Source organism: Cavia porcellus, unplaced genomic scaffold (genome assembly GCF_034190915.1).
Source record: "Cavia porcellus strain 051 isolate PalLab524CR breed Dunkin Hartley unplaced genomic scaffold, mCavPor4.1 scaffold_6, whole genome shotgun sequence".
Classification (NCBI taxonomy): Eukaryota; Metazoa; Chordata; class Mammalia; order Rodentia; family Caviidae; genus Cavia; species Cavia porcellus.
Window position 1 is genome coordinate 68,861,707 of NW_026947489.1, and position 13,022 is coordinate 68,874,728.

The 13,022-nt window shown below is 37.7% G+C and overlaps 1 protein-coding gene and 1 pseudogene across 1 annotated transcript; both read right to left on the reverse strand.

The window, feature by feature from the left end:
- Positions 1 to 1,749: 1,749 nt before the first annotated feature.
- Positions 1,750 to 2,382, reverse strand: LOC100716639 (small ribosomal subunit protein eS27-like; annotated as a pseudogene).
- Positions 2,383 to 3,515: 1,133 nt separating this feature from the next.
- On the reverse strand, positions 3,516 to 5,081 carry LOC106027628 (C-C motif chemokine 8-like). The gene is made up of 3 exons (XM_063249743.1): positions 4,910 to 5,081; positions 4,063 to 4,180; positions 3,516 to 3,651 (listed from the first exon to the last, which is right to left on the reverse strand). The coding sequence occupies exons 1-3, from the start codon at positions 5,079 to 5,081 to the stop codon at positions 3,516 to 3,518; spliced, it is 426 nt and encodes a 141-aa protein (XP_063105813.1).
- Positions 5,082 to 13,022: the final 7,941 nt, after the last annotated feature.

Sequence of the window (13,022 nt, forward strand, 5' to 3'; positions counted from 1 at the left end):
AATCACATAACCAAGGCTGAGATTGTTTATCCTGAGCACGTATAGAAGCCCACAGAACAATTCTCGGAATCAGCCAGTGAAAGGAGGGTGGCAGAAGTATTTAAACATCTGCCTTCGCTTGCATTGTGGAAGGCTGCTGCTTAGAAGCCCACTCCCTGGCAAGTGTACAAGCTGAGCCCACTACTGACCTCACATGGTTCCACAGAGAGCCTGTGAGCAGATAGCAGAAATAAGAACAGATGCTGAGGGACGGAAGTGAGTCACTGCCTTCAGCAAGCTGCCTGAGCAGAGGGTGAAGCGGAGGTGAACCCAAGAGGAATTGTGTCAACTCCAAGTGACCTTCTCAGTTGTTTCCAGTGAATAAGGAGCGAGCTTGAGCTCGCAGATATAAGCCAGTGTACATAAGAATGAAGATTTTTAAGCACTGATATTTAAGTAAGAGCACGCAACACATTCATTATTTAAAGTAACATACTAATCAAATCCTATTATATTTAACGTGTTTGCATAAAAGTCATTGTGACTTGGTGTCAAATGATGCAATCCCAGAGTGAACTAGGTTAAGCTTGGGTTCCATCTTTTGCTGTGGTCTAGTATCAGGTTAAGATGAATCTTTGTGCCTTTAGAATTTGGCACTTGTAGTCTGGCTCAGGATCTCACAGTCCCTTGAACCACATCTCTAATCCCAGTTTGGCCTTGAAAAAAGAGATTGAAACAAGGAATTAGGTGGAGCAACTGTGTACAGTCTATTTTCTATCTGGCTGATGATTTAGCTGTGTTTTTCTCCAGAGCTAAGTTTACAAAGCACAGAGGAATTTGGACCTTAAGAAGCTGCCAGAAAGTGAGGTTGCATTCCATTAAATGGCCCTTAGCATGGAGGCTGGACATATAGTGTTGGAGATTGCCTTAGTCCATTTAAGTTTTTGTGTTAAAATACCTTTTACCAGATAACTTATAAATAGCAGAAATTGATTACTCACAGTTCTGGGGGCTGAGTACTCTAAGAGGAAGGTGCCAGAAGATGTGGTGTCTGGTGAGGCCCTGTTCCTCATAGATTGCCCCTTATATGTGACCTCATACAGTAAAAGGGCACAACAAACTCCCTCCAACTTCTTTTATAAAAGCACTAATCTGACTCATGAAGGAACATTTCCAATGACTTTAATTACCTCTGAAAGTTTCCACCTTTTAATATAACTGCAGGGAGTTCTAGGGTTCACATATGACCTATCCCCTAGGGGTTTGTGTGCTAGAAGGTTGGTCCTCACTGTAGATGATGGCGAGGCAACAGAAGGTTTCAGAAGTGGGCTCTGGTAGAAGGCAATTATGTCATGGGGGTTTCACTTTCATGAGTGGATTAGTTCTGGTCTCTAGGAAGGGTTTGGGTATTCCAGGCTGACTTCCCATGACAGTGGGCTGTACAAAGCAAGACTGCCCCTTACCCTGCTTGGTTCCTTTTGTATACAGCTGCTTCATTTCCATGAACAAAGTGTTCGTCTGTCTCAGTTTTCTAGCTACTAGATTGATGAGTCAAATAAACCTATTTTCTTTACACAGTACCCAAAACCAGCTATTTTTTTTGTTCAGAATCAAAAGTTTAATGAAAAACTGTCATCAATATAGGAAATCAATGCTGTGTGCACCTTGCAAAATCAAACACAATGACATTATCTTGGTAGATCATTGCAGTTACTGAACTTAGGATAAAGCTTTCTGTGAAAAAGCAACCTGAAGAAGTTGTATAGATCATTAGTGTTGTTTTCTTCTTAATGAGCAACCTTCTGTGAGTCTAGCCTTTCCTTCTCTAGACTGGCACAGAATAGTTGAACAGCCTACACAAAGAACCACTGTCTGAGCATGGCTGAAAACTGTGGTAATCTTGTAGCAGCCTGGACATTTTACATGCATAAAATAAGAATTTGGACTTTGAATTAATCATTTACCTTTGTATTTTTTTTTCTTTTCTTTTTCCAAGGAAAAGTGTAATAAATCTCTGGCCAAAAGCACTGTGATATTTTTGCCAGGAAGCCTGACAGCTCAAACCACAAACACTACAGGCGATTGGCATGCTATCAGGCATTTGGCACAACTTCTGGGCCCAGCTATTTATGTTTTTAATGGAAGCAAGAATGGACTAAGACAATGGGGATTAGCCTTCAGCTTGAAATTTGGAGGACTACAAATATTTAGATCACAGAGGAGATAACATGAACTCTGAATCTCAGAGCTTTCAGTGCTTTAAGTAGCTGCTCTGTGAGTTTTTAAGACATGGGCTTCTGTTCTGGATCCATAGTTTTCTAACAGGTATCCCTTATTCTACCTTTACTATCACCCAATCTCTCCTGCACCACACCAGTCGCCCTTCACAGACTCTCCCTCCATTCCTCCGCCTTACGCTCAGACCCTAGGCTGCTCTTCCTCATGTTGCTTCTCAATGTGTCACTCTTCTCCTCTGCTACTTCTGAAGTTTCAGTGAGTCTCTATGACCCAGTGATTCCCCAGTCTGAAGTTCAAGACCCCTTAAAATTGGGCTCCAGTCTTTGATTTCTAAAACTCTAAATTCCTCTGTCTTTACAGAGTCCAGCTACTAAGGGTTCTTCCCCTTGACTCTTTGGCCTCCTTTCCCTCTTGTTCCAGCTCAGAAGAGCTCTATCCATTTGCAGTCCATCACATGCATCCTTCCGGACCAGTTGTGTTGAAGGGTCAGAGTCATAAAAAACCCTGCATAAATGTGGAATGTAGATATTCACTTTCATTGTTGGTCTTGTTTCACTCCTGAATATGACTCTGCCTTTGTGAATTAGTTAGGTGGAGAAAACTAGGGATTATGGAAAAGCATTTTGTAGGCTGTTGCAAAAGATCAGAGAGAGATTTTTGATAAAGATAGCTGTGGTGAGAAAAGAAATGGGCTTAGAGATCCTAATGAATAAGGGCAGGGGGTATCAGGGCTTGAATGACCTGGTCGGTCCTATTAAGTTCCCCCTGAACCTCAAAGGAGTCCAGTCCAGTTCAAACCGCAGGATCTCCAACTGTTCACTGTGCCATGCATCTCAAACTGCTACCCACAGCTGCTGTGTGTCCTCTCCAAGCTAAACTGCACCACATGCAAAGTAAGAGTTATTTAAGCTTACACATAGATCTTTCTATGAGAATTCCCTAGCCATGTAATGACATTAACTTGAATAAGACAGTACAAGCAAACACTTGATTTGAAGGATCACACATTCTGTACAAATGCAGAAAACTGTGTATATCCGTGAGTAGATCTTATAATCTCTCTGGAATATGGGAAGGATATAACTGACATTTTCCCTACAACTCAGTTGAACTCATTGAAAAAAAATACACACTAACAGAATTTTGTATTTTACATCCAAATTATATGGCTGACGAAGTAAAATACCAAAAATTTAACTGTGAGTACACACTATTTAAGAACATTGTGTCTTAAATTATTAAGTAAGTTCCTCTTTTTGGACATTATAAGAAACTGGGAGAAAATAAACAAGGTTTTTTCAGGCTCTCACTATTAGTTCAGGAATGAAAGTACAAGGCTTCAAACTTTGGGAGATTTTATCCAGATGTTTGATGAGATCACTGACCCAGTTCTCCTTGGGATTAGCCTGGGCTTCTTTATCTTTGGTCCTGAAGCTGTGGGACAGAGAAGGCTTGGTGAGATGAAGAACTTTGAGGCTTGTGCTCAAGATTATCTACTGGTTTCAAGACCTGATCAGCCCTTGTGCTAGTCTGCAAAGGTGAAAGATTTGTATCTGAGAGAAGAATGAGAAAAGGTGGAAGGAGGAGGTCTCAGGGGGGAACACTGATCTTGCTATCTCAGCTGAAGTCCTGACAGTGCCTTCATGGCTAAAAGAGCTTGGATCATCTCACCAACGTATGGATGGTTATGAGCTCCATAACCATCCAGTGGGCTCAGCTTCCCTATGAGGTGAAGGGGCCCTTTGGATTAGATGCTATGCTTGTCTGACTCATTTGGTCATAAATCCTGACCTCTCTTCCCTGTCACTAACACTTGAGTAGGGGTGCCAAGCATGACCCATTTACATCACGGCTTCCTGAGGACAGTAGATGCTGGTATCTGTTGTGTAGCTCTTCAGCTTCTGGATAGAGATCCTTTTCTTGAGCATAGAAAAGCAGCACTTGACTGGAAGGGACACTGAATCTGCAAGCAATTGCGTAAAGAGTGAGACAGCAGACATTGTTGTGTACGCTCATAAGGGAAGCGGAGGGCTGAAGAAATCCTTGAAGTCACCTCTCCCAAGTTCTGTGCCTTAGCCCAGATCCCAGCAATAAAGTGTTACTAATGAGTCATTTTCACTGGCTGCCAATGGTAACAGGCTCTTTACTGTTGACTGCACATGAATAAATCACATCTGCTAATCTAGACCTTGCTTCCTAGGTACTTGTCCCCATGACTTTTGAGTCAACCTGTGTCCTATGTTGAGAAACTTCTGAGTTCTTATCCTTCCTTATTCAGCCACTTTTATGTAAGCTACACCAGACCATGGCATGAAATCGGAAATTTGAAGCAATATTCCTTCCTTTCCTCTACTCCCTTAAATGCCCTTTCCACTCATTGTGAGACATGGTTCTTCTTTCGGCTCCATTTCTCCAAATGATGTGAAGCATGTTGATGTAGTGGCTGCACTCAGGGTCTTCTCCCAAAGCTGGTGTCTGGAGGCCTCATGGAGGCTGACCTAAGTGTCTTGAGCATTTAGTTCTGGTTTTGTTTATGACTAACTGTGACATAATGGCTCTTCTCAATTCCTCTTTTAATCTCATTTTCTCCATCTTCAAAGAACAGAGTGTGCAGAAAGTCTGGGATCACCCAGGGTGGGATGGTGGTACTGTCGTGGTTAAAATATTACTCTGAGGGGAAAAGAGACCTTACTTGGTTGAGTAAATGCATGAGTGCTGATGGCAGCACTTGTGAGCAGCAGGCACAAAAGCACTGCAGAGACCTCCCTGATGGCGGGTGAGGAGGTGGGCTTCAGAGTGATAGCTAGAGTTTCTGGGTTGATCTGAGCCTCTCTGCTCCTCTGGTGACTTTGCCTGCCTTTCATATGGAGCAAAGACCCTGGGCAGTGTCGTGGTCCAGGAAGGATGTAGTAATGCCCTAAATTTGATGAGTAGGCATCAGATCCCGTGGTGATTTATAGATAAAGAGAAGGAAGCTGTGGGTTCCTATCTTGTACTCAGACTTTGAGGAACAGCGGTGGAAGGATATGTGATTTCTCCCAGTAATGTATAAGAAATGATCTCATGTAACTATGAAGCTCTGATTTCTTTGAAGTGGAAAATGATCTGTGGGAAAGAGAAAATGACATCGCGCTGAGTAAGGAGAGCCAAGAGTTTTCCCTTGGCAGGGTACCAGAAGGCCTGGCATGGGTCCTCAGGCTTGGTGTGTGCTCCCTATCACAAAGGTCTCTGCAACCTTAACCCCAGCAGGCTCTCTGAAACGAGGGCAGGGAGCTCCACAGAACCCTGACAGAATGAAGAAATCTAGGAATCTGCAAGTCTTAATGACCTAGATTCTTAGTGAAAGCCTAGAACATACTAATCATGATTGTGTAGCAATGTAGATGCAAACACCTTATTTAGGAATTATAGCTTCTTTTCAAGTAAAAAAAGTTCAATAAATTGAGTAAAATATTCATCCAGATTCAGACAGAACGGACCTGTTTGCAAAAGGCCTCCCTTGGCTCACACACAGTGGAACAAGGGGAAAACAGCCAGGTGGGCAAGCCGCTGACCTTGTGTACCCCCTTGTTCCAGGTGTCATCATTACAATACTGTGCAGAATGCTTGCTGCCTAAGAACTCCCTGCATTCATCCTCTTCTTCCCTTATCCTCTTCCCCCGAATCTCTGGCTACAACTTGTGCTTTTCCTCTCTACATGTTTATCTTTTCTAACTGTCCTATTTTGGAATTATATAGTATGTAGTCTTTCAGCCTGGTTCTTTTCACTAAGTGTTTAGGGTACTCCGTATCTTTTTATGCTTTCGTTGCTCATTTCTTTTCTTCTATAAATTAATTATTATTATTCTTATCTTGGTCAAATACATATACCACTAAATCAATCGCCCTACAGTTCCTAGGCACTGGGTACATTCATATTGCTGTGTAGTCTCTATAACTCTTGTCATCCCTTAAACAGAAACTCTGTACCACTACACACAGACTCCCTCCACACCCAGCCCCAAACTTCTGCTAATCACCACTTTACTTAACATCGCTATGATTTTGACTTTGGTGACTACCTCATATAAACAAAATCATAAAGTGTTTCACCTTTTGTGACTGGTTTATTTCCCTAGCATATTGCCCTCAAGGGTCATCCATTTTGTGTCAGAATCTCTTTATTTTTTAAAGCTGATTAATATTTCATGCTATAGATACACCATATTTGGCCTCTTCATCTGTCTGATCCATCCATCTGATGATGGACACTTGGATAACACTAGAATTTTAGTTGTTTATAATGTAGTGAACATGTTTGAATAAATACATCTTTGATACCTGTTCTAAATTCCGTAGGGTTAGAAATTGAATTGTGTGATTCCAGTGTGTAATTGTATATTTAATTTTTAAAAGAATTAACATATCATTTTATATTCCCACCAATAGTGCATATGTGCTCTATCCTCTTGTATCCTTGTCAACACTTGGTATTTCTTATCGTTTTGACAGTAACCATCTTAATAGACGTGAAGCAATATCTTATCATAATTTTGATTTCTCTTTATTAGTGATGCTGTGCATCTTTTCATGTGGTTATTACCTGTTTGCATATCTTTGAAAAATGTTTATTTAAGACACTTGCCAATTTTTGAATAAGATTGTTTACTTGTGTTGTTTAGTTTTAGAGCCTTCTATTCTGAATATCAATCATCAGATACATAATTTGTGAATGTATTCTCTCATTCTACATATTGTTTTTTTACTTTGTCAATAGTGTCCTTTGATGCACAATTTTTAAAAATTGCTATGAAGTCTAATTTGTGTAGTGATTTTGGTGCCATATTTAAGAAGTAACTGCCAAATCTGAAGTCATGAAGCTTTTGTTCTAGGTTGTCTTCTAAGAGTTTTGTAATTTTAAGCTTTAAATTTTGGTGTTTGGTTTTTAATTGATTTTATATATGGTGCTGGTAAGAGAGTGTACTTTTACACATGAATATTTTTAGTGTTCATAGAAAATCCCGTAAGTACTCTTGTTATTTTTGTGAAAAACTATTTGCCCTTATACATGGAGGTATATTTCTGGGATTTCTGTCCTATTTCATTGGTCTCTCTTATCTTTATGCCAGTGCCACACTGCTTTATTCACTATAAAACTGTAGGAACTTTTGAAGTTGGGAAGAACTATTTCTCTAGCTGTATTATTTTACAAGATTGTTTGGACCTTTCTGAGTCCCTTACTATTTTATGTGAACTTCAGAATGAGATTTTCTGTTTGTTTTATATAGAATTTGAATCCATTACTGGGTTTGGATAGTATTTACATCTTAACAAAACTAGAAAATCCACAAACATAGAATGTATTTTCATTTATTTATACCTTGCTTCATTTCTTCTTAGCAGTGTTTTATACCATTTATTGTAAACTCTTTTGCCTTCTTGCTTAATAATAAAAGAATAGAAATAATATTTTATTCTTTTTGATGCACTTAAATGGATTTATTAGCTTCCTTTTCAGATTTTTTATTGTTAATGTATAAAAAAGCAACTGATGTGTCTTGATTTTATATCTTACTACTTTGTTGAATATATTTATTAATTCTAACAGTTGTTTTGTGTAGACTTTTTTTGTACCAGGGATTGAACTCAGGACCTTGTACTTGCCAGGCAGGTGCTTCTGCTGCTGAGTTAAACCTCCAGCCCTTGTGTAGAATTCTTAGAGCTATCTACATCCAACATCATATTATCTGTGACCAGAGATAATTTACTTCTCTTTTTATTTGGATAAGTTTAAATTTGGAAGTATTCCCTCTGTTTCTATATTCTGGAGCAAATTATAGAAATTGGTATGACTTGAGACTTAAGTGTTTAGTGGAATTTACTAGTGAAACCATCTGAGTGGACCTGGTGCTTTTCTTTTTGGAAGATTGCTAATTACTTATGCTATTTTTAAATAGGTATGGACATATTCAGGCTATCTACTTTTCCTTGTGTAAGTTTTAGTAGGGTGTGTCTTTCAAAGAATACATCTATTTTTTCTAAATTAATAAATGTGTAAATGTAGAGTTATTCATATTATCTTTTTATTATTATTTAAGTGTCATAGCATTAGTAAAAAAGGTCCCCCTTTAATTTCTGATAATAATATTTTGTGTTTTCTCTATTTTTTCTTGGCTTTTCTAGTTAGAGATTTATCTCTTATTCTTGTCAAGGAACCAACTTTGGTTTCACTAATCTTCTTTATTTCCTTCTCCTTTTCTTCTTATTTTCCTTTCTTCTGGCTGCTGTAGATTTATATTGCTTTTCTTTTTCTAATTTTGTAGAGTGGTTTGTTAGGTTACTAATTTTAGATCATTATTATTTTCTAATATTTAGGTCAGTGTTATGTTTGTTTTTCTAAGCACTGGTCTGCTTCACCCAACAAATTTTGGTTAGCTATATTTTATTTTCAATTTTATGTAGGGGTAAGTGCCTCTCTCTGGTGTGAGTCAGGAGGAGAACCAGTCAGCGGTCCCTGAGATCTGGCCACCACCCTGGTGGAACCCAGGAGGCTGCACAAAGAAGCAATTCCCCTGCCCTCTTGGTAAGTGTCTTCCTCAGGTGTGAGCAAGGAGGAAACTCAGTCAGCGTGTCCTGTGAGCCTACGGGTGCGGGGGCTAGGAATCAAACATCCCAATCCCCCACCTTAGCAACTGGGAACAGAGGTCTGAGCATCTTTTGGGAAGATGATTGTATGCAACATAGCAAATATGGGGGATCTCCTTCTATCTTGTGTTTGAAAGCAAATGTTGTTTTCACTGTTTTGTTTCATTATGATTGTTTTACTCTATTCAATATTCTCTTTGGTTTTATAATGTTCTGTCTTTGGTTTGATTTCACTATACCTAATTGGCTAGACAACTATTGTGAAGATAACGAGATAAACTATGGTACCTATTATTACTGTTATCCTGGTAACCTGCTCTGAAGTTCTGTACAGATTTCACCACATTGTCTTGATTGACTTTGTTCTGTCTTGTTCTGTTGTATTTCTACTACCTTCAAAAAATTAAAGTTTATTTAGTTCAAGCTACTTTAAAATTCTTCTTGAGACTTTGTTTCTAATTCATGTTGTTTAGAAGCATGTAGTTTAATCTCCAAGTATTTGGGGGGATTTTCCAGCTACCTTTCACAGTAAGGAAACAGAAGTGATTGGGCATTTTTTTATATGCTTACTTGCCTTTTCTATATATATGTTGGTGAGGTGTCTTTTTAGATATTTTGGTCATTTGAAAATTTGGTGGTTTTCTTATTGCAGAATTTAAGTGTTCTTTGTATGTTTTGGATACCATTCCTTTATCAAAAAAGTGCATTGTAAATATTTTCTCCAGCAAAACCTTGATTTTGATAACATCAACTTTTGAAGTTTTCCTGTTATAGATTTTATTTTTTGCAGTAGATCTAAAATCTCATCACTAATGCAGACTCATCCTGCCTTCTCAATGACCATGTCTAGGCTTCTCATAATTCATTAACAGTCTTCAGTAATCTTAAACTTTAAAGGTGTCATAAAGGTTTATACATATGAATGGACTATAATTCATTTAAGCATTTTGTGTAGTCAGGAATTACATAATTTTAATTTTTACAGTTGTTTATAACTTATGAAAACACTGATATGACATTATTAATGTCTTCATATAATCCCATAGTTAAGAGATTAATAAATCAAAATCTGTGGACATCATTAAGCTTCTTAGTTCAATTATCACAGTGCTGTTAGATTTGCACGTTCCTGGAAATGTGAATACATTAGTCTTAAAAACATCTAAAAAATTGTTAACAAGAAGACATTTATCTTGTTAAAGGACAAAACTAACCTATAGTAATAGGGGGCAGAATAGTGATTTCCTTTGTGGGTACTAATATCTTGAGGGAACTTTTGTAGAGGAGAAGAACACTGTATAATTTGATCAGAATTGTGGTTAAATGACTGTATGCATATGCAAAATTCCTGGACCTGTATACTTAAAATATCTGTATCTTATTGCATATAGATGATACTTCAGCATAAAGTAAATAACAAAAAAGCACTGAACTATTTTGTTCATATTTTGTTTGCTTTTAAAATGTTCACTGCTTTATTTTTTTCTGGTGATTGACATGTTACTATCTAATCGGGTAACTTTTAATTTTATTAATTCAGAAGAAATGCTTAAACATGTCTCTCATCTATTTTCCATTAAAAGTTTTTATATTAAAAAATCTGCAGTACAGGGATGCAAGTGTCATCAGGATGTCCTCTAGCCGTGAAGGAATATGGGTACACTAGGCTGTGGGCTTTCTAGTCTCTTTGGAGATGGTCCTATGCCAGGTTTGTCCTGTGATGACCTCTGTGGGGCTATATTGGCTTAGAAATAAAATCACTGCTTTACATAATATCCTCAGGACCTGTTAATTTCTCCTCTGCGCTGACTTTACGTGCAAAGTGCATTCCTAAGCAGATAATAGAAATAGCTTCAAAAAGCATAGCTACTGGGAAACAAAAATGGGTAGTAAAAATAAAAAGGGAATCAAGTGTTAAGCAACTTGGAAATAGTCATGATTTAGCCAATGACTATGGGTAATAACATTAGCCAATGAGGTTATGGTAAGCGTTCTCGACTTTGATGTAAAGTATGGAAATTTAACAAGTGCAGTGTTGACAGGTTTTCAATTAGGTATCAACTTTCTAGACTGGTGGCGGATGAGCAGCAATTTTTACTGAAAAAGCACAAGCTAAACAGTATCTTCCTTAATCTACTGAATATGATGCTGTGATTGACTAGAGTTGCCATGGGCACAGTAATAGGGAATGGAATTACCTGTGCAACACAGTTACTATGCCTGGATTATATAGTAATTAAGCTCCTCTCTAAATTAACTCATCTATTATTATCTGTGAAGGAAGGATCAAATCAGAAAGTGCAGTGGCTGAAACATTAGACAATGGCAAGAAAAGCATTTTTTCTTATTGTTGTTGTCAGACTTAGAAGAGATAGAACAGAGTAGTGATAACAGCCTGAATTTGGATACTGGAAAAAGCAAGTTAATATCTGTCTTGGAGAAGGCACACGTTATTTAATTTATTCGTATTCATGTGTAAAATATTGCTTTCTATAATGGCTGTACTAATTTACATTCCCACCAGCAGTGTAGAAAGGTCTTCTCTATCTTTGCCAGCATTTATTATTTTTTGTATTCTTGACAGCCATTCTAACTGGGGCAATACGGAATTGTGTGAAGGTTTGATTTGTATTTCCTTAATGGCTAAAGATGTTAGAGATTTCTGTATACTTATTTCACAGTTGCACTTTTTCTTTTGAAAAGCATCTATTCTTTTGCCCATTTGTTGATGAGCCTATTTATTTTTTACATGTTAAACTTTTTGAGCTCTTTACATATTTTAGATGTTAATTCTCTGTCAGAAAAGACCTGGTGAAGATTTTCCTGAAGCCTGCCCCTTCATTCTGGACTTTCCCAGAAATATAGACTTTCCCAAAAGTGTAGAAACTTTTAAAATGGATATTGTCCCTTTTATTGCATCTATTATTTCTTGTACTATTTGAGTCCTTGTCTTGGTTAATTTTCTCTTGTTGTTTGGACAAAATACCTGACATCCAAAATGAAGGAAGAAAAGATTTATGTATCTCACTGTTTGTGGAGGATTCAGTCCTTAATCAGTTGGCTCCAAGGCAGGGTGGTACGGCACCAGGGCAACACTTCAAGACAACAAACAGCAAAAGCAGCCAGAGCAAGAGGAGAGGAGAACAAGCCTCTTCTCCTCCCTTACACTGTTAAGTAGGGTATATCCCACAACCTCAGAGTAGCACTCACACCACCTCTACGCCCTCCTCTTGCACAGGCTGAGGGTATTTACAAAATAAGAATCCTGGCTCCCTGCTGTCTTGGTTAAATTTCTAAACTTTTCAAGTTGACACAACATACCAACCATAATAGTCCTATTTAGGATGTCTTTGCCTGTGCCTTTGGCTTCAAGTGTTTCCCCTGTGTCTTCTTCCTGCAATTTCAAAGTTTTATATCTATATCATGTCTTATACCTTTTAATGTTGATTTTTAAATCCTTTTACTTTTGCTGAATTTGTTTATACAAAGATGCAAAAATCTTTAATAAAATATAAGGTCTTTGGTCCATTTCGAATTGAAATTTTGCATTCAGTATGAAATAGGAGTCCAGCTTTAGGCATCTACAAGTAGATATCTAGTTTTCCCAGCACAATTTAATAAAGATATTGTCTTTTCTATAATGTACAGTTTTGGCACCTTTGTCAAAAGTCAGACGGTTGTAGCTATGTGAGTTTTTTCTCCGTTTATTCTATTTCATTGGTTTACATGTGTATATTTGTGCTAGGATCATGCTATTTTTGTTACCATGGCTCTGTAGTATGATTTGAAAGTGGGTATTGTGATGCCTCCAACCTTGTTCTTATCACTTAGGATTGCTTTGCCTATTCTGGGTCTTTTGGGTTTCCATGTACATTTTATGATTCTTTTTTAGTTTTGTGAAGAATATCATTAGCACTTTGGTGGAGATTGCACTAGCTCTACAGATTGCTTTTGGCTGTATAGATTTTTAACAGTATCAGTTCTTCCAATTCATAAACATGAGGAGTCTTCCCATCTATTAATATCTTCTTCAGTTTCTTTCTTTAGTGTTTTGATTTTTGTATTGTAGAGGTGTTTTACTTCCTGAGTTAGATTGATCTGTATTTCATTTTTTAAAACTGTTGTGAGTTGAATTGTTTTCCCAGTTTCTTTCTTAGCTATTCCATTGTTGGTCATAGAAA

Coding starts and splice junctions, on each gene's coding strand:
- LOC106027628 (XM_063249743.1), bottom strand. CDS start 5,081: ATGAAAGGCAGGCAAAGTCACCAGAGGAGCAGAGAGGCTCAGATCAAC. Junction 4,181..4,909: donor TCATGCATTTACTCAACCAA/GTAAGGTCTCTT, acceptor AATTGCTTGCAG/ATTCAGTGTCCCTTCCAGTC. Junction 3,652..4,062: donor TGTCCTCAGGAAGCCGTGAT/GTAAATGGGTCA, acceptor TCTGTCCCACAG/CTTCAGGACCAAAGATAAAG.